The 27,075-nt window shown below is 35.4% G+C and overlaps 1 protein-coding gene and 1 long non-coding RNA gene across 11 annotated transcripts in view; both read right to left on the reverse strand.

The window, feature by feature from the left end:
- Positions 1 to 12,759, reverse strand: part of cux1a (cut-like homeobox 1a) — a 259,039-nt gene extending 246,280 nt beyond the window's left edge. For all 10 annotated transcript variants that reach the window (XR_015501310.1, XM_087270994.1, XM_087270993.1 and 7 more), the window contains exon 1: positions 12,674 to 12,759. Coding sequence is in view for 9 of the 10 variants with exons in the window: in XM_087270994.1 (XP_087127120.1) it covers positions 12,674 to 12,736 (63 nt within the window). In the remaining variant the exon portion in view is untranslated. The remainder of the gene's footprint in view (positions 1 to 12,673) is intronic.
- Positions 12,760 to 14,534: 1,775 nt separating this feature from the next.
- Positions 14,535 to 20,492, reverse strand: LOC147842137 (uncharacterized). Its single transcript, XR_015501318.1, has 2 exons — positions 20,221 to 20,492; positions 14,535 to 15,586 (listed from the first exon to the last, which is right to left on the reverse strand). It is a non-coding gene; the product is annotated as an uncharacterized LOC147842137 (long non-coding RNA).
- Positions 20,493 to 27,075: the final 6,583 nt, after the last annotated feature.

Consider the following 27,075-nt stretch of genomic DNA (forward strand, 5'->3'; position numbering starts at 1 on the left):
GCTATCTTACATAACCCAACACAAATGTGAATCATCCTTCATCTGCACACTAAAAACTGCAAACGTTCCTCTTCTCGTCAATATCAGCAATCCACAAAAACCCAGGGATGCTGTCAGAAATACCAACCGGTAACGCGAAAAAACACAGACCACAGCTGACCTACTTATTCACACCTGATTATGCTGGCACACTACACACAATGCAATATGGCGCTACATCCTCTGGCCCATGCCACGGTCAGCAACAACGCAGAGGCTGTTTCAGCAGTCTGAGTACATTTACAGCTGACGGCCGCTGATGGAAACTCCAGCTTTTCAATCATCTCTCACAGCGAGTGGTAAGAAAGCGAGAGAGAGAGAGAGAGATAAAGAGAGAGAAGGAGAGGTGCGCGCCTCCTCCTCGCCTCAGCTGAAATGGACTGTTCATAGCCCCCTAAGAGCTGGGCTTTTATCAAACATGGCATGTGAGTGAGATTCCAGCCTCTCGAGTCTCCCACACATTAACAGTTCCGACTGCGAGTCTTCGCCCGCCGCTGCCGCCGCCACGTACAATCGATACGCTGATATTTAAAGAGCAAATACAATCTCTATTTTTCAAACACAATCTCGCCCGGTAAATTATCGAGCGAGGGGACGACATCTACCTGCTGTTCGGATCCACTTCGAGATCATGACGAGTCATTTTTTTGTGTTATGTGATAGGCAGCGGTTTCAGCAGTCACTTCCAGTTAAAGTTGGCATTCACAAACAATTTTACACTGCCAAAAATGCAGTTATTTCAACTCAAATATGGGGCTAACGTAGAAAATTTGAGTTAAAAATGTAATTTAAACATGAAATCCAAAAGGTGTGTAAAGGGTTAGGCCTGTCATGATATCTATTGTGGTCTGATACGACACATAGCATCAAAATGTATTGCGTTAAACGATATTATTGTGATTTTAAGACTATTTTGACACTATAATCTTCCAAATCTTCCAAAAAAAAATATATATATATACATATATTTTATTCTTAAGAATATTTAATTTAATTATAGTCATTTTAACAATGTAGTAATTAGGAATCACAATGTGAATACCATAGAAGAAATAATAAATAAATAATAATAATAAATGTTAACAAAAAATAGCAAGGTAAAAAGATACTATAACAAAAACATACTATAGTAATTTACAGCAAACACTATAGTGGTTTTTTAACCATTGTGACACTAGCTATGTTTCCATCCAAAAATGCTAATTAACTTTATGCGCAATCAGGAATATCGCATAAAAGACGTGCGAATAAAACAGCATTTCCATCTAACGAGTCAAAGCGAACAAAAACGTCACTTCCTGATTATCTGGCGGCAAATATCAACAGTAAAATAGAATTTGCTGAGGTAGGAGACGCTGCGTGAATCTTTTCTTCATTTAATAAATGAGTTGCGCCTCAGAAGGCACTCCTGACATGCAGTGAACGCGCAGTGGTGTTTGAGGGCGGAGACGTGGAGCACAGACATTTTTGATTCTGGAGGTCATTAATAACACAAACATTAAAACGGTTAAGGCGAATTATAATGACACATTTCAGATATTTTACAATGTGCTTAGCCTGCTGGTTTGTCCATTCGCACACAATTTTATCATCACATGACCTCTTATTACAAAGTCTCATGACCTTTTTCAAAGCGCAAACTGGAATTTGTTAGGTAAAAGTGTTTCCATCAAAGTTTATGCGAATCTTTTCTTATCGAATAAAACGTTTATCCTACTCAGTTATGTGCATAAGTTTTTATGCGCATTTTCAAAATGTACGTGCCTATTGACTTTTCATCCAAAATGCATATAAAAAAGGTGGATGGAAACATAGCTACTTACAATATATAGCGCATCCCCAAAAATGACTGAGGTCGTGTCCACATGTTGTGCGATAAGGTGATATATTGGTTATTGTGACAGGCCTATAAAATGAATTTATTTTTTTGCATATTTGTATAATTCTACATTATTGAAATGACAATCCAGAGGAAAAACATAGCAGGGCCAATTGCATAAACATAACCAATACTAGTTTGACAACTAGCAGTTAGCAAAGTGCTAATCAGTTACACTTTTGGATCCAAATTGGAACAATTAATCTTTTTGTAATGCAACTGACTTTAATTGTCTTTAAGAAAAATAAATCAGTGACTAAATTTTCAAGACCACACTGGTAAAGTTTTTTTGGAAATTACACAGTACTTAAACTTAATATGAACTGTATTTTACTGTAGGATGGTTATGGGGTAACTGTATTTTAAAGTTGCATTATGAAAAGTTGCATTTTGATTTTTTGAAATAACATGAATTGCTTGCAATAAGCACGTCTTTTGAAAGAAAATCCAGCTTTGTTTTATTCATTGACTACTTTAAGAAGTGGAGACACCAATAACTAGCAATCTAGCATTTGTAATTGACATCAACAAGAAACTACATTCAAAAACAATTTTAGTATTGCTATACAACAACATTTTTTTTTTAAAAACTACATTATTTTGGTCCTGTTTTTTTATACTTTATGAATACAATTGTTTTTCTTTATTATTACCAATAAGTCCATTTATTACAATAAGACCATTTAGACAAATACAGCAAATTTTCCTTCAGAGTTGATTTTAAGAAGCCTCTTAAAACTTGCAGTTTATTAGCACAGGCTTGGTTTACCAATAATCAGAGTTCAATGCTTGTTTTACCAATAATCAGAGTTCAATGAGAAACGGTATTCATAGAAAATGAATAATAATCATAAAACAATTTAATTTTCATCTTGGAATAATGTGTCAATAAGATCATTTTAATTTCATGTTGGTTATCCTACTCGTTGCGAATCATTTAGGCCATATTCACTTCTGGTCATGTCTTCTATAAAATTTAGTGACCAAACTGTATTTATTTGTGGACGTAATTCCTTTAACAATTTATGACGTTTATAAAATATAATGTGCACAAATTCTACCCAAGGTGAACAAGAAGCAACAAAATCTCTCGATGCTGAAAAGGTGTTTGATAGACAAGAGTGGAAATACCTTTCTTACACTCTTAAACAGTTTGGCTTTCCTACAGTTTCCTTCCTTCATAGTTTGCTTTAGTGTGCACAAACAATGTATACTCTAATTTCATGTTGATTTTTAAGAAACAATAATTAGCATCCAGATTTAGCACAAGCTAGTTAAACAATAAATTTGTGATTAAATTCAACATTAATTGAGTGGAAAACAGAATATCTCTTTCTTAAGTGGGATTTTACACAATGGCTATTGACTGGTAAAAGCACAACGAGTGAACTTAATCCTAAATTCACAAATTAGTCTGGAAATTAGCTACAAGCAGCTACATAAATAAAAGCAAGCCAAAAGTTTAATTTCCTGTTGACTCAGAAAAGCGGAGCATTCAGGCTATCACTACCAAAAAAGTTTCATAGATAGCATCGTTCACCGTTAAAGCTAAATCCAAATTAAAGTAAACCGTGTGGCCCATATTGACCACCGGCTACAACGGCCGACAACGAGGAGATGAAAAAGCATCCAGACACAGGAAGATGCACCTCATTAGTTTTATGCACAGTAAAGTCACAGGCTTTGTCGAGGCCTTTGATCTGTGCGCTTGTGATTTTTTTTAAACATATCTGCGGCGAATTAGGGTGGCGCGGCGAATCCTCGAGACGGCTGGAAATAAAAACATGCTCTTCTCATCACATCTCGTCTAAAAACAATGGATCAGTTTGCAATGTGAAACGTTTCAACGACAGGGCAATCACAACAAAAGTTAGCAAGGTTTAAAATGGCTGTTTATAACTAAATCCAAACCTACAACCTTCATGAAAGCGCTAGGAAGAAAACGAGAGCAACAGACATAATTTGGGTTTAAAGTGTCCATTAAAAGCGATAAATCCAAATGACATGGAAGAGATAACATGGAACAAGACAGTCGTAATGACTTTAAGTGACAATATACAAAAAGACCATTTGGAATAAACTTCCTTTGAGTCTCGCTTTATCTCGCTCTCTCTCTTTCGCTCAGGAAAAAGGGCAATCGGAGCAGATCTCTTTCCCATGGCTCTTAATTCAGAACTACTTCCCTCAAACTCTTTCCAGATGTTTCTGAACAGAAGCAAATAAAACGCTGTTCTAACCTTTTTCCACAGTCTATCACTGTAATAACCTTACGCATTGTTTTAACACTATTTTACATAAATATTATTCAGCAGTTCATTTTCTCCCACTCAGGGCTTTAAGTAGTTTTTGAACCGACCACCAGGAAACAAATGTTCAAGACCGTCGTTATGTTTTCTAACAAATTTAACGAATCAATTTGTAGTCCTAAAATAAACTACCATTTCACAAAAGCATTTTCCAAATGAAACGCAAACAAAACAATATGTATAGGTCAGAATCTTTTAGGAATTGATTGCATCATGAAAAATTGGTGTTGTTTATGAGAATAATGCCAGACTGAATGCAAGTTTGCTAAAATAATGCCTGTACAGCTGTTTATGCGAATGCAACCTTATAGTGAAGTCAGCAGTGAAGAGACATCTTGTTGAAACATTACAAACACTAAATATACACTCACCGGCCACATTATTAGGTACACCTTACTAGTAGCAGGTTGGACCCCTTTTTGCCTATAGAACTGCTTTAATCCGTTTTAGCATAGATTATACAAAATACTAGAAATATTCCTCAGAGATTTTGGTCCGTATTGACATGATGGCATCACGCAGTTGCTGCAGATCTGTTGGCTGCACCACATCTCAAAGGTGCTCTATTGGATTGAGCTCTGTTGACCGTGGAGGCCATTTGAGTACAGTGAACTCACTGCCATGTTCAAGAAACCAGTCTGAGATGATTTGCACTTTATAACATGGTGTGTTATCCTGCTGGAGGTAGCCATCAGGAGATGGGTACACTGTGGTCATAAAGGGGTGGACATGGTGAGCAACAATACTCAGGTAGGCTGTGATGTTGACACAATGCTCAACTGGTACTAATGAGCATAAAGTGTGCCAAGAAAATATCCCCCCAACCATTACACCACCAGCAGCAGCTTGAACCGTGGATACAATGCCCCTAAAAAACAACAAAAGTTGTGTTTTATAGTCCACACAAAAAGAAAATTTACTATTTATTCAAGTGGTTGCAAACTAGAGCTGCACGACATAAAAAACTGACATTGCGATATAGATATTGTGATATTGAATATAATTTTACCAGATGAAAATTGATATGTCTATTTAGAAGGAATTCATTGGGATGATTCTGAAGTGATTTTGAGCGTGCATCTACATAAAATATACACATTGAGAAATACAGTAGAGCAACAATCCTGAACAAATCAAATGTACAGTGCTTGACGATTTTCTGAAAGTCTAGCAATATTTACTAATCAAATGTAAGATAACACCATATAGCCTACATCATACATATACAGTTGAAGTCAGAATTATTAGCCCTCCTTTGAATAATTTTTTTCTTTTTTAAATATTTCCCAAATGATGTTTGACAGCAAGGAAATTTTCACAGTATGTCTGATAATATTTTTTCTTCTGGAGAAAGTCTTATTTGTTTTTTATTTCGGCTAGAATAAAAGCAGCTTTTAATTCTTTAAAAACCATTTAAAGGTCAAAATTATTAGCCCCTTTAAGCTATATATTTTTAGATAGTCTACAGAACAAACCATTATTATACAATAACTTTCCTAATTACCATAACCTGCCTAGTTAACCTAATTAACCTAGTTAAGCTTTTAAATGTCACTTTAAGTTGTACAGAAGTGTCTTGAAAAATATCTAGTCAAATATTATTTACTGCCATCATGGCAAAGATAAAATAAATAAATATTATGTTTAGAAATGTGTTGAAAATAATCTTTACGTTAAACAAAAATTGGGGGAAAAAATAAACTGGGGGGCTAATAATTCAGGGGGACTAATAATTCTGACTTCAACTGTATACACACACACACACACACACACATACATAAATGCAACTAATCTTAGGGTTAAAACGCAATTTCTTATGCCTAAATATTTTTTAAATGAATTAAATGATAAAAACACACATAAATAATAAATGATTTGCTAACTTTAAGGTAAAACATTGCAAAAACACCACAAATCATGAGTGTTTTCAAATGTGTTTTTTGAAATTCTGGTTATTAAGAAAGCCGATTCAACACTGCAGATCCTGCAATGTGACTATTATGTATGCGCACACTGCGATATCGATGTTGAAACAATATATTGTGCTGCCCTATTCCAAACCTTTTTGTATCTTTTTCTGTTGAACACACAAAGAAGATATTTGGAAAACAACACGATTGAAAACACACAATTCCTTCATGCTGTCCCGACACAAATCTAATAAGTTAGCATTATTGTTTCAAAATATTAAAGTGAATCGAACACAAAAATATTTAGTTGTCCCAAAAAAAGAATTGTGTTGTTTCAGCTGATTTTAAATAAGTAGTTAGAACAAGCATCAAAAATCTTTTTTTGAGCAAATGGTTACAGGTTTCCAGCATTTTTCAAGATATCTTCTTTTGTGTTTAACAACAGAAACTCCAACAAGTTTGTAACAAATCAATAAGTAAATGATGACAAAATTGTGGTGGACTATCCTTTTAAAGTTCAACAGAAACACAGTTCCATTAAACTTTAGCTTTCTTTCACAATTGATTTTTGTTTCGCTTTGTAGCCTCGATTCAATAGCTGTAAAAACGAATCAGAGGCGCTAAATTCCTTCGAACTGGAAGAATTTCCAGAGTGCATGGGCACGCAGACCAAACACGCCATAAAGTACGAACGAAAGGAAGCGAGAAAGAGAGAAAAAGAGAGGAAGAGAGAAGGGGTGGGAGGGGCGACTCTCATCCCCTCCTCCAACCGAGGCTCTATTTGAAATGGACGGCTAATTATGCTGGTGGCGTCAGAGTTCTGGCTTCCCTGTGTGGGGCGGGAGGAGAGCGGCCCCCCTGTGAAACCCCAGCCCTCAGACACAGCAAAAAGGGGGCAGTCAGTGAGGTAATGACCGTGTGTATGAGCGTCTGAGAGAGGGTGACGGAGAGAGAGAGAGAGAAAGAGAGAGAGAGAGAGAGAGAGAGAGAGAGAGTGTGCTGGCACATGGCCTCCCCCTGATTCCCATGGCCACTGAATTCTTCCTGCCATCTTTATCTCCAGCAACCGAGTGCAGACCGATCAGCAAAAGGAAAGAGGGGTCAGCGTGCACACAACCATGAGCGGCCTATAAAAAGCACTCCCTTAAACACTTTCATTAACTATTTAGCCACTTCATATTACACATCCTAGTAAAAAGCATCTATTTAAACACATATTTATCTGTAAATACATGAGCTTATAGAGTTTCATCTCATATATGAGCTAAAACACAAGAGGGTGATGTATTTACTGCCTTTATAGGAACACTTCGATGAATAAAAATACATCGTCATCAAGTATTTATCACATATGAACCGAGTTCCCTTTAAAGGAGCTATACTCGGGCCACCGTCACTGGCCTGCGATGATCATATGAGATGGCAGACAAATACACAGAGGAGAAAAAAAAAAAAAAAAAGCTTCTTATTTTAGATCACAGCACCTCCTGGAGCAGGTAATTCAAATACTGTGGGATTATCGGCATGTGGTACTGGAACAAAGGTGCGCGAGAATTAGATCTGAAATCACTAAACTATTGTTTTCAGTGACAAGCAACTGCTAGCTTCTTTTTTATAAGCAAAGCAAGGCAACAGAATGAATCCCCTATCACAAACAGCAAAGGAAACTCTAATGTGAAATCACCCTACATGAATCTTATATATTTCATAAAATTCTTTGTCTTCGTTCATTCCGTTTCTTTTCGGCTAGTTCCTTGATTAATCTGGGGTCGCCACAGAGGAATGAACTGCCAACTTATCCAGCATATGTTCTACTCAGTGGATGCCCTTCCAGCTGCAACTCATCACTGGGAACTTTGTCTTCAAAAAATATATAAAAAGCAATAACTAACAAACCTTAACCTCTATATCCTCTTGTTGAATCTATTCATTTGCACTGAGTTAGGTTATCACAAATTAGAAGAATCCACTCAACAAAACTACATTACCCACAATGCTGCAGCCTATATATAATTCCACCAATCAGAGAGAGTAGCAACTAGCAAAGCAGGCCAAGAGATGTTTACTCTGCCTATTACTACAAAGTGAAAAGGCATCACCTGCGTAAAACATATGGCAGAATAGTTGGTGGTTCATTCCGCTGTTGTGACCCCTGATAAATAAAGGACTAAAGGCTGATTTATACGTATGCGTCAAGCGCACACATACGCTGCGGCATAGCCTTCGCATGGTCGCGTACCCCTTAAAAAACGTAACTACATCAGGCAATGACGCCTAGTGCAAGCTCTGTGATTGGTCGGCTGTGACAAGTGTGGGTGGATTGAGAGCACGCAAACTCGTTGGAGTGAGTGTTTACAAGTGTCGAGTCTCAAAAAGGAGCTCTAGATGGAAACATTTGTTTTGTGTTTACCTTATGATTACAGTTGTTGCATGTGCGCTGGTTCTCGCTTCTGAATGAACGAGTCTTAGCTACTTGTACATTAGGTAGCGTTCCAGAAAAAAAAAGAAAAAAACCTGTAAACAAACACGACAAAGAGAAACATAAAAACCTACTGCCAGCTAGCGTTTCGGAAGAGTTATTGCAAAGCAACACAAACAGCACGCAGAAGTATAAATGCACAACGACGCGCAAGGCAGGCGCCGTGGGTCACGCCGATCACTCGACGTAGAAGTATAAATCAGCCTTAAGCCAAAGGAAACTAATGTATTACTATAAAGCAAAGCAATATAAACACATCTGCGTCTCTGCGCTCACAAAATACTTAATTTCTTCAATCATATTCTGTAGGTATAACTTTAATTTAGTAGATATTTAGTTCTCAAGGAACTTTTTATTCAGCTGTGTCAATAAAAATGCTTTATGGGATTGTAGTTTCTTTTAACACAGTATTCTTATAGTATGCGGTTATATAATTATTCACTTCAAATCAAAGTTGGCAATTAGCGATTTTACTAGTTGGTTTAGTTAATGGCTTATAACATGTTAACACTATAGGACTGGGCTGATCAACGATATTATATCGAATCGCGACAAAATGTATGTCAAAAACAATGATAAGCTCTGGATGTCTTTACTCTATATTAATCTAAGAGCCAATCACACAGCAGAAATGTGCAGCAATGGGTATCTAAAAGTGTGTTGATATTAGAGATATACTGAGTTTAGGTTATGCCATTTATTGGACTCTCTAATTGGTGGCTTCAGTCATTGTTTGGGGTACTCTTTTAAATCTGGAAGCATTCACAACTTATGTCGAAATTTAGATTGCTATCTTTCAATATGGAAAGTAATTATTAAGACTGCATTTTTATATCATATCTGCCAGCCCAAGTTAACACACATTTTAAATTTAGTTTGTTTTGTAATGAACAGGAGCATCCGTTTCTCTAACGATGCACGCAATTCACACTAAATTTGCTTAAAATTCATCCCTTTAGAAACTAATATGAAAACATGTTTTGTTTTCACAAAAGTGCATCGAGACACTCACAAAAAAATGATCATCAGTCTAAAATATGCGAAATGACATAAATACAAGAGTCAATTGAAACGCTTCACTTTGAGGCTAAATTTGGAGAGGCCACATGCAAATATGCGTGTTGTTTTGGGGCCTCGTATATAGTTGGCTGGGTTTTGAAGTGGTCAGGATCCCAGTCTGTGTGAATGTGTGGGGTGGGCTCCACAGAGACGCTGTTGTTCTCTTCATCTTTCATGTCAGCATTAAAACCATGCCTAAAAGTAGTTTACCCGCATTTTCACAGACACGTGGCGACATTCCTGCTCACTTTTTAGGGACTTTCCCTGCTCTTTTGAATCCAGTCAGGTATCAGTCAAGACGGTTATTACGAAAACCTCAAGCCAAGATACAGGTGCTCAATTCAAAAGGGATAGTTCACACACAAATTTTAAAAAGGTATTACCTTACACTGTTTCCAAAGCACTTTTAGTTTCTTGCGTACGAAAAGCAAAGGAAGATATTTTGAATAATGTTGAAAAGCCACTTTTATCCAACATTCTTTAGAATATATTGTTTTATGTCCATAAAAATCGGCCAATGTCCATTGCTTTGGCTAATCTATCCCTTCAAATGAGAATACAAGTAGCTAAAGCATTTGATGAATCTCCCAAAAAGTATTCAGACAGCATGCATCACTCATGTACTTATCTCATAAATCATTAAATATTTTTAGGCATCAGTTAGTTATCTATTATAATACGGAAAGTGGATGACGCCTCATCTAATTATGAGTGTAATATCCTACCCTGCTGAACCTCTTCACAGGCATACTGTAGAAGATCTCAGAGATATAGCAGTGCCACAGTAACCTCGCAGAGGAACTGAAAATGCAACAGATTACACTCGTTTGGTGTTTTGGTACACAGTGTACCGCAGTCGGCCCATGTGCCCCTCATTAAAGATATCAAACACATTTTAAAGTCATCACAGGGGCCCGACACAGGTCCAGACAAGAGAGTCGGCTCACATCTTGATGGTGGCAGAACTGCCTGCGTCAATCGCTAATCTCTCTAAGTTGACGCACGAAAAACTTGGGACCACACACCTAGTGAGGCACACTTACACCTCACCTGCATCCGCAGACCTCACGGTCACATGGTGATGAGGTGGCAGCAGGTGACACCGACAAACCAAAAAGTTCTGGACAATTGAGACCCCCCCCCCCCCCCCCCAAAAAAAGTCAAATTATAATTCAAATGACTTTCTTCCACCGTCTGGTGCGGTTTCTGCAGGCTAATATGAGACATCTGATTCACATCGAGGCATCAATTAAGCCTAAATCAGGGAAGTTAATCAGAAAAAAAACAAGATGCATAAATAAACACATTTAAAACATACTAGAATGCGATGTCGGAGCTCTGAATGCAAAACACAAAAGTAAAACATGATGATAAATAGCGTCCATGACATCATCAAAGCCTGAACTCGATGATGCCAGTTCTTATCAGCCTGGGAGACAGATAGAAAGAGAGAAAGAAAGAGAGGGAGAAAGAGAGGAAGGGAGGGAGGGCGAGTGAGCGAGTTCTGAAAATTTAGAGTCACCACATCAGTATATGCCCAACTGTGTGTGTGGTCCCTTTATGTACAACACTTGATGTCTAGACCCTAATTGAATAAATGATTTTCCTAGAACACAACATAATCAAACGGCAAAAACATCTGACATGCATGGAGTCCAGTAATGTTTGACTATAACAGATTAATGTTACACAAAACTGAAAAGCATCCCAGAACATATTGCAACACGCACATATGAAGTTATTTCCTTTAGTTTTACAGGCTACTGACAAAAATATGTAAACACAGAAATCATTTGCTATAATTATAACACTGACACATCTAGTTTAGGTTTATTTCTTTAAAAAATCGTTGCTACTATCGAGTGATATTGATTTTGAAATAATAGTGTATTGATTTTTAATGACTCCTGATGTTTATGAAGATGTATAAATGGTAATAGGTAATATGAAGTTCGATCGGAAAATAGGACAGCGATTTTTTAAGCTATGCTCTGAGACCTCAGTTCATAAATACATAAACTCTCAATCAATAATTGATACAATCATGAGTCTATTGTTTATGCCTAACCAAACGCGACAAATGCACTTTCATACACCAACAGCATGAACATTACGAACAACGAAAGAAGAGTTCTGACAACTAATCGATTGGAGAAACAACAACAATAAACCAAAACAAACACGGCGAAGCTAATCTTTCCGTTCCCACCTGCATATAAATGCACATTTCTGTTGAAGTTATGGGTAAATAAATAAAAAATACACAGTGAAATTGTGCTTACTCGTTTTAACGAGCTATATATTACACCCCAGGAACGGAATAATGAAATAACGCTTATAAAACTAAAAAGTTTTACGTCTATGTTTAACACACACACGAAAAACGTTCGTGTTTGTTTATTGTTTTGTTTAATTGTTCCTGTCTGGCGCAGGTTTTAGCAGCTAATTCCGTCTTGACTTTTAACTGAACTACCGAAGCCGAACTTCTGCGTTTGCTAACTTCATAAACTTCATAAAGTCACATCAAAAAGTGCTAACAGACCAAAAAATCCAAATAAATGAGTGAAATGTAGAAAGGAAGGCACACTAAAAACACCTCTCTCGTTACTAAGCAATAACGTCTCGGTCCAGCACAGCGCCACCCGTGTAGCGCGACACACTTCTAAACACAAAATTATTTCCACAAACATACTATCTAAATCTCTTCGGCACAAACTATTCCCAAAACATCCCGGGGACGGAAAGGAGCGGGAAAGAATAGGGAAACCTTCATGCTCTTGTTGCCAAAGTGGCCGCATCCACCTTGACCGTGATGGTTGATCGATGGGAATTGAACAAAGAGGATCAATTTCCGATCAGCGCGAGAGAGCCGCTTTAATCAATGGGCACCGAACCCGGTGAACGAGCCGACGCGAGAGCGACGCGCCAGCCTCTCCGCGCGACGCTCCCCGGGACCGGCTTACCGGCAAACACAGCGAGTACAAAGCGAAAGGGAGCTGACCTGGAGCTGCTGCAAATCAAAGCGTTTCCAATATTGAAACATCGATCCCGCATTGGCCGCCATCTTGAGACATATTGAGACGGAATGAAAGGCTGATAGAGAGAGCGCGAGAGGGGCTGGAGTTCAGAGAGAGAGAGAGAGCGAGAGAGAGAGAAAGAGAGGCGGGGGAGCGCGCGCAAAACACGGAGCGGAGCAGATCGAACGTCGCGGGCGCGCGCGGAACGGAGTTATCGACCGAACCTGCGATATTGAATAGGGCTACTGAAAACAATTATTGAGAGCGTCCTGAATAAAAGGCAGAAAACGCGGGATGGAGTTCCCGTCTTCAATCGAGCTCCCTGTGGTTCGGGAGGGGGGCGCTGGATACGTTTTCATCCGCTACAAGGAGAGAGTTTATACGGTTATTGATTTTTTATCTCGTGCTAGAGATAGATATTACGAGACGCTGATCAGACGTGACGCGAGGAACGCGGACACAACGCGAGCCCAACGCGCGGCTTATGCTTTTCATGGTCAAACGAACAACCTTCTGGGCCTGTTTGTGTGTGTGAACGAACACCTGATATATTGATTTTTGATTTAGTTTTGATCTTTAATCTTCTGATACTATAAATATACAGGATGTTCTCGCGTCTTGTCTTGTAATATTTTTGCTGGCGTTTAAGTATGTGTGTGTGTATGTGTCCAGTTCCCTCCTGTTTGTTCTCTGAAACCAATACATCTATTATATTGATTTTATGGGCATTCTTGCGTGAAGAATGTGGAGACGGTGATCGATAGCCTGAATAAATAGAAACACAGCTTGACTGTTCCCCGCATAAATAGTGCATCAAGCGATGTGCATTTAAAATGGTAATGGACGGGGGTTTAAGATGGAGGCATTAGGTGATTTTAATGTTATAACATAAACCCTTGTCCGGTCGATTCCTGATGAATTGTAAATACTGCTTTTGATCTTGAACTTGGAGAGCAGCGCCCTCTTTTGGATGCACATGGTATCGCCTCTTCAGTCTCCACAATTGTTCACGGTTAATAGTGATGATGATCCTAAATAATATTGAATTAGTGCTCAATTGAATTAGTGATGATAGACTGTCGAGGATGTAAATTTATTATTATTATTACTATTATTATTATTATATAGGAATAACCAATCGCATTTTAGCTTATAATCTTCCTGGTGATTATGCTGATTACATGAATTCATAATTTATTGAGAGTTATTCAAATTATTAAATATTAATAACATCTATTGTTGTTATGGTCACACTTTATTTTAAGGTAAAGTTCTTACTATTGACAAACTTTTAGCTCAATAAACTCCCGATTTGCTGCTTATTATTAGTTATTAAAGTAGTAATGATTACGGATGTAGAATAAGATCATAATTTATATGTACAAATAAACAGCCAATATCTTAATCATTAGCAGTTGATAAACCAGTTAATATTGGGAATTAATACTTAAGAGAAGTGTTACCATTATTAACCACACTGAACTGAACTGCATTACTGAAAACTGAACTGACGCTGTTTCAATTTACTATAATCTTCTATGTGAAGCTGCTTTGACACAATCTACAATGTAAAAGCGCTATAGAAATAAAGTAGAATTGAATATTATTAGTAGTAGTATTTTTATTAATATTTTCATCACTGTTTATTTAATGGAAAGAGATAAAGTAATGTATAATGAATGTACAAACTATGAACATAATGCACACACACACACATCATAATATTATTACAATGCACATTATGACTTGATGTGTGTAGAATTGATTAAATAATGGCAAACATAGTCAAATTAAACAGTAAATTATGTGCATACACATAAAATCATAGAAAACAGTGCAAAGAAATCATTTTTATTACTTTATTATCATTGTGAGAATCCAGAAACAATGTTTCACAGGCAACAGTATAAAACAACGCATAATAATCTAAGTGTTAATGAGGTAATATATTGCAGGCGGTCATAATACATATGCTTTATGGTGCAATGCAAAAGAAAGAGACAAATGCATGTATGTAACACAATAAATGAAGCAGAAGCTGTGGAAGATAATCAAGTGCCGCTATATGGCAAGCTGTTTTCACTTTTATTTATTTGTAGGATACGTTCTTGATATCAAAATTCAGTAGGCTGCCATTTAAATTCAGTTGTTGACATTTTTCTTACTAGTACAAAAACAATTTGAATATCATTTTTGTTATCAAGAAACATGTTACTAAAAATGTGGATTCCTGAACTCAATAACATGTTGTCAGGACTTACTGAGCATAGCGGTGTTATAGTGACAATGCAATTACTGACATCAACAATGATTTCATTTTTTACTAATATAATTTCAACGGTTGATAATAAAAACAGACAACAGCACTAGTAAGCATGCTCGTGTCGAATATAAAGTCTAATAGCAATAATTTTAGATTTGATATATAAATTTTCAATATATGAACTACTTAAATGGCAGCCTGTGATTAAATTTGATTTGATGAAAATATAATTATTGATAGAAAAAATAATAGTGAATTATGATTATTAAAGTGAATTATGGGTGGCGCAGTGGGTATTGGTCGTCTTACAGCAAAAAGGTCGCTGGTTCGAGCCTCGGCTGGTTCAGTTGGCATTTCAGTGTGAAATTTGCATGTTCTTCCCGTGTTTGTGTGGGTTTCCTCCGGATGCTCCAGTTTTCCCCACAAGCCCAAAGACAGGGGGTATAGGTGAATTGGATAAGCTAAATTGTCCGTAGTGTGTGTGGTTGGTCTCCTCTGGGTGCTCCAGTTTAGGAAATACATAGAAACTGATGGGTGATGGGTTGCAGCTGGAAGGGCATTCGCTGCATAAAACATATGCTGGATGAGTTGGCGGTTCATTCCACTGTGACGGCCCAAAAATAAAGGGATTAAGCTGAAAAGAAAACAAATGAATGAGTTATAAAAAAAATATTACACTACTGTGAGTGATGATGTTTTTTTCAAAAATGTAATTACTTATGTAATTTTAAGTAGTGAAAACTGAACTGTTGATATCAAGATTGAATATCCTGTAAATTAATAAAAGTCAATATGCATTGCTATTGTTTTTAGTCTATAATAATAAGCATATGAGCCTTATAATAAATAATTTCCTGATATTCCTGATAATGCAATTGAATTTGAATGGCAGCCTATGGTGACGCTGACCTACTAAAAAACAATTCAAGAATATTTTGTTTTAAAATTCTCTGGTTTATAGATTTTTTTTTCATTAAACATCAATAATTTAATATCAAGAATTTGTTTTCTTCAAATGATGATGATTTCATGATTAATAGCAAAAATATATATATATTGCCAGTGCTAATCTAATTTCTGGTATCAAGAACCAGCATTTTAAACAGTGATAAATCAACTGGTGATGAGAATAGACAATTTATATAGACATATATATATATATATATATATATATATATATATATATATATATATATATATATATATATATATACATACACACATACAGTTGAAGTCCGAATTATTAGCCCCCCTAATTAGCCCCCTTGTTTATTTATTTCCCAATTTCTGTTTAACTGAGACATTTTTTCAGCACATTTCTAAATATAATAGTTTTTAATAACTCATTTTTAATAACTGATTTATTTTATCTTTGCCATGATGACAGTAAATAATATTTGACTAGATATTTTTCAAGACACTTCTATACAGCTTAAAGTGACATTTAATGCCTTAAATAGGTTAATTAAGCAGGTTAGGGTAATTAGGTAAGTTATTGTATAACGATGGCTTGTTTTAATAATTTTGTAAAACTTTTGACCTTAAAATGGTTTTTAAAAAAATTAAAAACAGATTTTTTTTCTAGCCAAAATAAAACTTTCCCCAGAAGAAAAAATATTGTCAGACATACTTTGAACATTTCCTTGCTCTGTTAAACATAATTTGGAAAATATTTAAAAAGAAAAAAAAATCAAAGGGGGGCTAATAATTCTGATCTCAACTGTATGTACATGTATATATATATATATATATATATATATATATATATATATATATATATATATATATATATATATATATATATATATATATATATATATATACATACATACACACACACACACACTCATATATATATACAGTGCTCAGCCTCAGCATATAGACCATTTCATTGTGGTAATGTCATTGACGCATGAACATTTCCTGCTTTTTATCACAGTATTTCATAACTGTAACAAGCAAGAGGCAGTTCAATCATATCTTTATGTTAAAACAGCAATCATAACATTATTTATCAGAATGTGAACCTTTTTGGATTTTTGGACACTATGGAAATGAAAAATGTAAAACAGGAAATACATTAGAACCACTGTTATTGCTTACATTCCTCAAAATGGTCTACATGAGTAAACCCCATTTTGAAAATGAATATTTTTCTCCATTTCTCAGTAAATATGGGTAATATATAGTGGTGCATTTGAACGGAACAGATTTATTAAACAGATTTATTTATTTATTGAAATAATATTTTAGTCACCAAACATCTTTAGAAACAGAAAGATAATATATTTAAATTAATGCAAAATATTGCAAAAAAATTACAACATTTCAACTAAATTGTATATATCTTTGTTTCTCTTGATTTTTGCTATTTCTGACAATTTTATTTAATATTTTTCTCTAACATATAAATTTAAGCTACTAATATTTGCACTGTTTTCATAAGTTAAATTAGCTCCACATTTGGCTTCAGTACTAACTAATCCAATGTATATGCACAAATATAATATTGTGTAGTGATAATTGGATTTATCAAATATTAAAATCTATATTTAGGTATTGATATTAATATTGATATTTTAGCCTAACGTGGGGGCACCAATTAATGTAGATTTGGCCAGATAATAAACTCCTCATTTGTATAATTTAACTAACAATATTTTATTGTTAATTATTTTGACAGTGGAAAGCTGTCTGGTGCCCCGTTTAAAAGGAGTTATTTATCTGTTATTTCTACATTAATTGGTGCCCCCACGTTAGGCTAAAATATCAATATTAATCTCAATACCTAAATATTGATTTCAATATTTGATAAATCCAATTATCACTACAACTGTAAAGCTTCGTTTAGAAAATAATGATTTAAATGAGAGATTTGTGGGGGGTGTACTCATAAATGCTGAGCCCCGTGTACACACAAAACATTATTTATTATTTACTTGCATTATTTAGTTTCTGAAATGGGACATTGGTAATGCAAACATTTAAATAGTTAATTCTTAATTTTCAAAAATGATATATTTCACTAGATTGAATACATCAAATTATTTTATGCAAGAGACTTAAATATTGATATCAAGAATTATTATATTAACTACTGAAGATTGCTGATACCAGAAATTCCCAATGATACACTGTAAGCAGGGGTGGACTTAACCAATAAGCGAGGCAATTAGGGCCCTGGGAAATTAGGGGACCACGACCAATGCCAAGAAATGCCTAAATTAATCATATAGCTCTTTTATTTTATATCATATGTTGTAAAATCTGTCTATAACCATTAAAATATTACCGTTATTTCTTATTTTCAAAACCGGGGGTTCCCAAGAATAGTGGGATATTTCTTTTGTACTGCACATGCAAATATTAAAATCGCTGTACAGTTAGTTTGTGAACTTGTTTTTTATTTGTGAATTTATTGTATTTAATTTCAAATTAAGAAGATAAAGTTTCCCTTTAAAACAGATTTTTAACATGCCGTTTATTAAACAAAAATTAAAATAAAAAATCTACAGGGCAAAACATTTATCTAGAAAGAGAGTGTTTTGAGCTAGGGCCCAATCCCTGGAACTGCTATAGGGCCCCCAAATCACTAAGTCCACCCCTGACTTTAATATATTGACGTTTGTGTTAATTGAACTTATTAAAATAAGTTAACCCATGTTTCAACGTAAAAGCCGTTTTAAGAAAGTTTAATGCAGTGCATAGCAGAAATCTATTTTATCTATTAATAAATTATATCTTAAAGGGCCAGTGCCTACAAAACTGAAAACTCTGTCATAAATAACACCCTTGTTCCAGACCTGTTTTACTTCATTTCTTCTGTGGAGTAAAAAAAAAAGAAGATATTTTGAAAAAAGCTGTATACTTGTAACAATTGACTTCTGTATTATTTGTTTTTCCAACTTTGTATGCCAGATTTTATTCTTAGTTATTTATTTATTTGTATATTTTTCATCTTCTTTTGTATTCAACAGAGGCAACGCGGTGGCTCAGTGGTAAGAACTTTTGCCTCACAGCAAGAAGGTCACTGGTTCGAGTCCCGACTGTGTCACCAGGCATTTCTTTGTGGAGTTTGCATGTTCTCCCCATGTTCAAGTGGGTTTCCTCTGAGTGCTCCGGTTTTCCCCACAGTCTAAAAACATGCGCTATGAGTGAATTAAATAAACTAAATAAGCCGTAGTGTATGAGTGTGAATGAGAGTGTATGGATGTTTACCAGTACTGGGCAGTTTTGAATTTGATTGTGTGGGTAATATATGCATAGGCGGCTTGACAAAATTTGGGTGGTTTTGAAACATTAATTTTACATTCAACTTACTCAACAAAGCATAACTGAGTTCTCCTACTCCATTCAGTTAGTAGTGATCTGTGCATAGCACAAAACGCATAGGCCCACCCACAAGAGAAGGTATAGGAAAGCTTTATCAAAATCTGACTCCCTGGACAAATCTGACTCCCCTTTGCACGCACGCACATCACGCAGCGCCTGCAGTTAAACCCACAGCGGTTTCTCATAACGCTTTTATCAATAATTTTTTCTGCAATTAACAGCAAGAACAAGCAATGAAGCATTACCTGATTGACAAGCAGCACCTGTTATGTTCAAAAGAATTTAAACTGTAAAATGGGACGAATTTATATCCGATTTCAAAAGTAAAACACACTCTAATAGGTGGTGTAATCTACAGTGCAGTGTGTGGGTGAGGGAGAGAGGGCATTGTTTCGATGTGATCCGGTTATGTTGTGGTTTTGTGACTGCTGGTGTCGGTTGTTGTATGTTTAAAAATTGATGACAGTTAAAGCAACTAGGTTAATTTCCATAAATTAAAATAAAATATTAATATTTCGGGCGTTTTTTCTAAGTTTGGGAGTTTTTAGACAGCTTTTGTGCTGGAATCTGGCAACACTGGCACTAGGTTAAAGCTGGAAGGGAATCTGCTGTGTAAAACATATGCTGGATAAGTTAGCGGTTCATTCCACTGTGGCGACCCCTGATGAATAAAGGGACTAAGCCGAAGGAAAATGAATAAATGAATGTATTCAACAGAATAAAGAAACTCATAAAGGTTTGAAACCACTAGAGGAAGAGTAAATTGTGAGTAAAATTAAGCAATTAGGGATAACCTATCCCTTTAACAAACGAAAACTCTTGATATCATGACTCCATATCCTGTGAACAAAACTCAAAACATCTTGCTACATACAGCACAGTGTAACGTTTATCCACACGTGAACAGTTACCATATTATTAAATCTAAATGTATACCTCCACTCTACAGTCTCTTCAGCTCCATTGGTTTCGCGGTTCATCGGTAAAGCAGCCGTGATTCCCGCCGCACACGCTCGGCTCAGACCCTCCAGGAAGCTCGTCGGGTCCCACAGCTCCTCATCATCGCCCCACCCCTCGGTTCCTCCTTCGAGACACCGGGAGAGCCGCGCAGGAGAGTTGTGGTCCCACCGGCGGTTTGTTTTTTCAGGCCCACCGGAGCCCGTGAGCCCGCAGCCCCGCCTCTCTGCACCCGGGCGAGCGCGCGCCTCATGGGAGCACAATTAAGAGCCGTGTCTCCTGCCTGACTCCCTCCTCCAGCCTTCCCCTTCCTTAATCAAATAAGCCTCCTCTTGAGGCTAGTCCTCGTTTAAAAAGTCGGCATGCAGGATTAGATTTTAATTATGGAGATGCAAAGACATGGCAAATGAACATAATGAAGAGACAAGCAGAGATGTGAGGAGGCCATTGTGTGTGTATGTGTGACAGGTGTCTGATATTTATTAAACAATTGTGATTCATAAAACAATAATCTAATAATTGCAATTTTGGTGTTAGCTATGATCATGTTTTAAATGTAAATTGTATGTTTGTTGAAATTTCTGTAAATGAATCAAACATTTAGGCCTACAACTGGGTAAAGTGCTCCATCTGCAGGCAAACACATAACATTTAAAGCATGAACATTACTTGTGTGTTACAAAAAGTAATTTAACATAGACCTAGTCGTGTTTGTTTTCACCTGGGTGTTATTTATTTATTTATTTACTTATTTGTTTGTTTATTTATTTAATTAATTCATTCATTATTTATTTATTTATTTATTTATTTATTTATTTATTTATAAAGAAAAAAAGAATGAAAGAAATTGAACATAAAAATACATTAAAAATATACAAAAGATAAACATAAAAACATTCACAATGGGTTTTTTAAATGCATTTTTGTTTATTTGTATATGTAGCATGCTTTTTTGTTTAATAAACAACATTTCGATGTTAAAATAAAAGTTTCTTGAGTAGCAAACAGCATTTTATATTGATTTCTAAGAATCGCTTGTCACTAAAACTTAGAAAAAAAATGCTGCGATTTCAGCTTTGTCTTCACCAGAAAAAGCGTTGATTGGAAATATGTTAAAAGAGAATTTCTATTTAGTAAATGCATCCTTGGAGTGCATATTAGAATTTTCTTTTAAAAACATTTTTAAAAAATCGTACTGATCTAAAACTTTTAAACAGTATTATTCACTATTTATATTCACTAAATAAAATATTTTACACATGAATATAAAAATAGTTTTGACTGATTTGAACTTATACTACTAAATTTTGCGTATATTTCATATTACATAACTGTGCATTGTCAAACATTTACATTATAAGTTGCACGCAACATATCCTCTAAAAATATATATCTTCATGAAAGATATAGCGATGATCTGTTAAGGACACACTGAATCAACTTTAAGGAGACAGTTGGACAAATAATAAAACCTCACACATTCTCTCAAAGATTCACACTGGATGGGCAAAGAATTCTTGAGGCATATGTAATAGACTGTTGGGAAAGTAATCTAAAATACACCTGGTTAATTTGTACAAACTAAAACTAAAAGCATACAAAATGTTGCAATATTATAAAAAACTATTTATAATAAATTTGAAAATCCCCTGTGGCGACCCCAGATTAATAAATGGATTAAGCCAACTGTAAATGTCAGATTGCATATATATATATATCATAAGTCAGAATTTTTAGCCCCCAGTTGATTTTTTTTTCTTTTTTAAATATTTCCCAAATTATGTTTAACAGAGAAATTTTGACAGTGTGTCTGAAAATATTTTTTTTTCTGGAGAAAGTCTAATTTGTTTTTTGACTAGAGTAAAAGCAGTTTTTAATTTTTTAAAATCCATTTTAAGGACAAGTTTTTGCCCCTTTAAGCAATTTTTTTTTCGATTGTATACAATAATCAGAACACAATAATTTGCCTAATTACCCTAACCTGCCTAGTAACCCTAATTAGTTGAGCCTTTAAATGTCATTTTAAGCTGTATAAAAGTGTCTTGAAAAAATCTAGTCAAATATTATTTACTGTCATCATGGCAAAGATAAAAGAAGTTATTAGAAATGAGTTATTAAAACTATTATGTTTAAAAATGTGTTGAAAAAATCTTCTCTCTGTTAAACAGAAATTGGGGGAAAAAAGAAACTGTGGGGCTTATAATTCTGACTTCAGCTGTATATATACTGTATACACTCACCAGCCACTTTATTAGGTACACCTGTCCAACTCGTTAACGCAAATTTCTAATCAGCCAATTACATGACAGCAAATCAATGCATTTAGGCATGTAGACATGGTCAAGACGATCTGCTGCAGTTCAAACCAAGCATCAGAATGGGGAAGAAAGGGGATTTAAGTGACTTTGAACGTGGCATGGTTATTGGTGCCAGATGGGCTGGTCTGAGTATTTCAGAAACTGCTGATCTGCAGCCTGGTTCGAGCTGATCGAAAGGCAACAGTAACTCAAATAACCACTCATTACAACTGAGGTATGCAGAAGAGCTTCTTTGAATGCACATGTCAAACATTGAGGCGAAGGGGCTACAGCAGCAGAAGACCACACTGGGTACCACTCCTGTCAGCTAACAGGAAACTGATGTTACTATTCGCACAGGCTCTCCAAAATTGGACAATAGAAGATTGGAAAATCGTTGACTAGTCTAATGAGTCTTGATTTTTACTGCAACATTCGGATGGTAGGGTCAGAATTTGGCATCCACATTATGAAAGCATGGATCCATCCTTCCTTGTATCAATGGTTTAGGCTGGTGGTGGTGGTGTAATGGTGTGGGGGATATTTCCTTGGCACACTTTGGGCCCATTGGTTTCTTGAACATGACAGTGAGTTCACTGTACTTAAATGGCCTCCACAGTCTCCAGAGCTCAATCCAACAGAGCACCTTTGGGATGTGGTGGAATGGGAGATTGCCATCATGGATGTGCAGCCAACGAATCTGCAGCAACTGTGTGATGCTATCATGTCAATATGGACCAAAATCTCTGCGAAATATTTCCAGTACCTTACTGAATCTATGCCACGAAGGATTAAGGCAGTTCTGAAGGCAAAAGGTGGTCCTTAAATATATATATATATATATATATATATATATATATAATAACGCTACTGAGTAAAAACTGACCTTTAACTAAATTTGTTTTTCAATTTAGTACATCAACAACACAAACATAGAAAAATAATGAATATTTCATACTAATGTCGTTTAATGAAAATACTAAAAAAGTTGTAATATTATGAACATTATCTAAATAAAATATTACAATTGCTAATAATAGAGACACACACACATTTATATATATATATATATATATATATATATATATATGATATGATATGTTATATCAAAAAACAGTGCTTTCAATTAATATTTTCTACAGGATGTTTACAATAATGTATTTTTGTATAAACATTAGGTTAGTCAATATCAAAACCAAAACTACAACTAATAAAACAAGGAAAAAACATAAATTCGTATGAAATTAGTTCTCCTAAATTAATATGTTGGGGGGAAATCTTAAATAAAATGTTAATAAACAGGAACAATCACGAGAAACATAAAAACATTATCAAATTTAGTTGAAATTTAAATGCATGATCCTTTCCTAAATAAGCTGACCAACCTCTTATATTGTCTATATTTACTGAAAAATGTATTTAAAAAATATTAATTTTCAAAAGGGGAGGGTACACTCATTTATGCTGAGCACTTCATTTTCTTTTCATTTATTTTCTTTTAGACTTTCTTTTACCAATCAGGGGACACCCCAGCAGAATGAACCGCCAACTTATTCAGCATATGTTTTATGCACCGGATGCCCTTCCAGTTGCAACCCAGCACTGGGAAACACCCATACACACTCATTCACACACATATAATACGGACAATTAAGCCGACCCAATTCACCTATACCACATGTCTTTGCACTTGTGAGGGAAACCGGAGCACCCGGAGGAAACCCACACCAACACGGGGGAAAACATGCAAACTCTACACAGAAATGCCAACTGACCCATCCTAGACTCGAACCAGTGCCTTCCTTGCTGTGAGGTGACAGCGCTACCCACAGCACCACCCTCATCTTATTTATTTTTTATTTATCAACACATTATTAGTATTCTATATAACACTTTGTTTAGTTGCTTGAAATCTAATTAACATTACTGAAAGCAATACTGTACCTATTTTTTAAAATCATATTTTTCTTAATAAACTGACACATAGACTCAGAAAATGACTTTTGCTGCTTGCTCAAACTACTCATTTTAAATAAGTTGAAACAACACAATTCTTAAGGGTTTTGAGGGGACAAATTAATTAGTTACCTTGATTGATATGTTTTGACAACATGAAGGATTTGTGTGGAACCCAGCATTTGTTTTACAGTGTATGCAAATACAGTACAGTGTTTAGCATAACTAAATACACCCCATTTTGAAAAATTAATATTTTTCTTCATTTCTCCGTGAATGTAGGCAATGTATTTTGGTGCATTTAAACAAAACAGATTTATTAAACAGATATATTTATTAAAATAATATTTTAGTCACCAAAAATATTTAGAAATTGAAAGACAATACAATTAAATTCGAGCAAAATATTGCAAAAAAATTTACAAAATTTCTAATTAATCTTTCAAAAATTTTGTTGCTTCTGTTGATTTTTCCTCTTTTTTTAAATGAGTATTTAATATTATTCTATAACAAATTTGGGTGTTTTAGTTTTTGGAGCGTTATCGTATGTTATTTTGTTAGATAAGCTCCAGATTTAGCTTCAGTACTGAGTAATCTAGTGTATATGGACAAATATAATACTGTATAGCTTCCTATTAAAATATGAATTTAAAAGAGAGATTTGTGAGGGGTGCACTTATATATGCTGAGCACTGTACATTTCAGCCATACTAAAAAGATCAAAGCATGTCCCAATTTACCTGCATTCACTATAAAGAACAACAAAAGGAAGATCAAGCATGCCTAAAAATAGCACCTCCGCATCTCCTCCTCTGAAGCAGCATGTATTCTAGGCCTGCACTGGAGGTGTGATGGAGCATATGGCTGAAGTGACTGACAGTAAGCAGCAGCTGTAGGGAAGCAGCGCTCGCTCCTGTTATTGCAGCTCACATAAGCAGACCTTGACTCTTTCTCACCCGCCACCTGCCGCTCACACACCTAACATGGACACACACACACACACACACACTCACAGTCAGACACACACGTGTTTGTTCGTTCAGTTGTTGGCTAAAACAAGCATTGGCGGACAGATTATTTACGGCGCATTTCTTGGCTGTTTGTAAGAGCACATTTAAATCTGGCATGCTGGAGATGACTGGCTATATTTGTAGCGCTGAGAATGGCTTTTGTTGGGCTCAATTGTTCGCCACAGTTAATGGGAGACAAAGCAGACACGATTTGTTGATCGGAGTTGCGTGCCGAATGAAAGCTATGGGCTCGACTGAGCTCATGTTAAGATGGGTGGATATGAAATGAATGATTTTCATACGTGTGCGAGACAATAATGTGAGATTGTTTTGAACTACACTCAAAAAATTAAGTTTGCTGCTTGTTCAAACCACGTATTTAAAATGGATTGAAACACAAACTGTAATTTATTTATTTTTTTTAGGGGGGGGGGGGGGGGGGATGGACTAAATAATTTTATGTTAAATTGACTTAAATTTGTCAAAACTAATTATTTAACTTAATTCCTTTATGTTGTCCCAACACAAATCGACTGTGTGGAATCCAGCATTTGATTTTTGCTGCTTGTTTAAACTAGTTATTTAAAACGAGCTGAAACAACACAATTCTTGAGTTTTTTTGGGGGGGACAACTTAATAGTTTAATGTTCAATCCGCTTAAATTTGTAAAATCAATTAAATTAACTTAGTAAATTTGTGTTGGGAGAATGAGTAAAAAATTTGTGGAAGCCAGCATTTTTTAATTTTTTTTTATAGCTTACACTTTAGAAAGGTGTGGAACTAACTTAATTAAATTAAGGAAAACTTTACAAGCAATTGAACTGAGTTATTTCAACTTATTTTAAGTAATTAAAAAAAAACACCATTTTATTTAATTTTACACCAAATTACAATAACTGTAATATTAACTGTAATAATTGCAAAGAAAAAAGCGAATCTGGAGAGGATCAGTATGGAAAGTCTTTGCAGGATTCCACCAGAGTTGTTATGCCTGGGCAAATGGAGGTCGGAAAAAACGTATTAAATAGGGTGTCAATTACACACACACACGCACACGCACACGCACACGCGCACACGCGCACATGCACACACACACACACACACACACACACACACACACACACACACACACACACACACAAACAGATTTTTCTGTTAGTTACTTTAAAACTACTTATTTAAATGAGCTGAATCAACACAATTCTTGAGATTTTATTGTTTTCATGTTCAATCCACTTAAATTTGTAAAAACAATTAAGTTAACTTAATCAATTTTTGTTGGGACAACATGACGGGATTGTGTGGAACAGTATTTTTTTTAGAGTGTACACTCTCAGAAATAAAGGTACGAGAGCTGTCACTGGGGTGGTACCTTCTCAAAAGGTACAAGTTTGTACCTTTAATACCTTAAGGGTACAGATTAGTACCTAAAAAGTAGAAAAGTGCTCCTCTTAAAAGTTGCAAGTACTAATATGTGCCCTTGAGGTATTAATATAGACGTTTAGGTACAAATTTGTACCTTTCGAAAAGCCATCAGAAGATGAGTCATAAAGGGATGGACAGGGTCAGCA

This window comes from Danio rerio, chromosome 10 (assembly GCF_052040795.2).
Source record: "Danio rerio strain M-AB ecotype USA chromosome 10, GRCz13ab, whole genome shotgun sequence".
Lineage (NCBI taxonomy): Eukaryota > Metazoa > Chordata > Actinopteri > Cypriniformes > Danionidae > Danio > Danio rerio.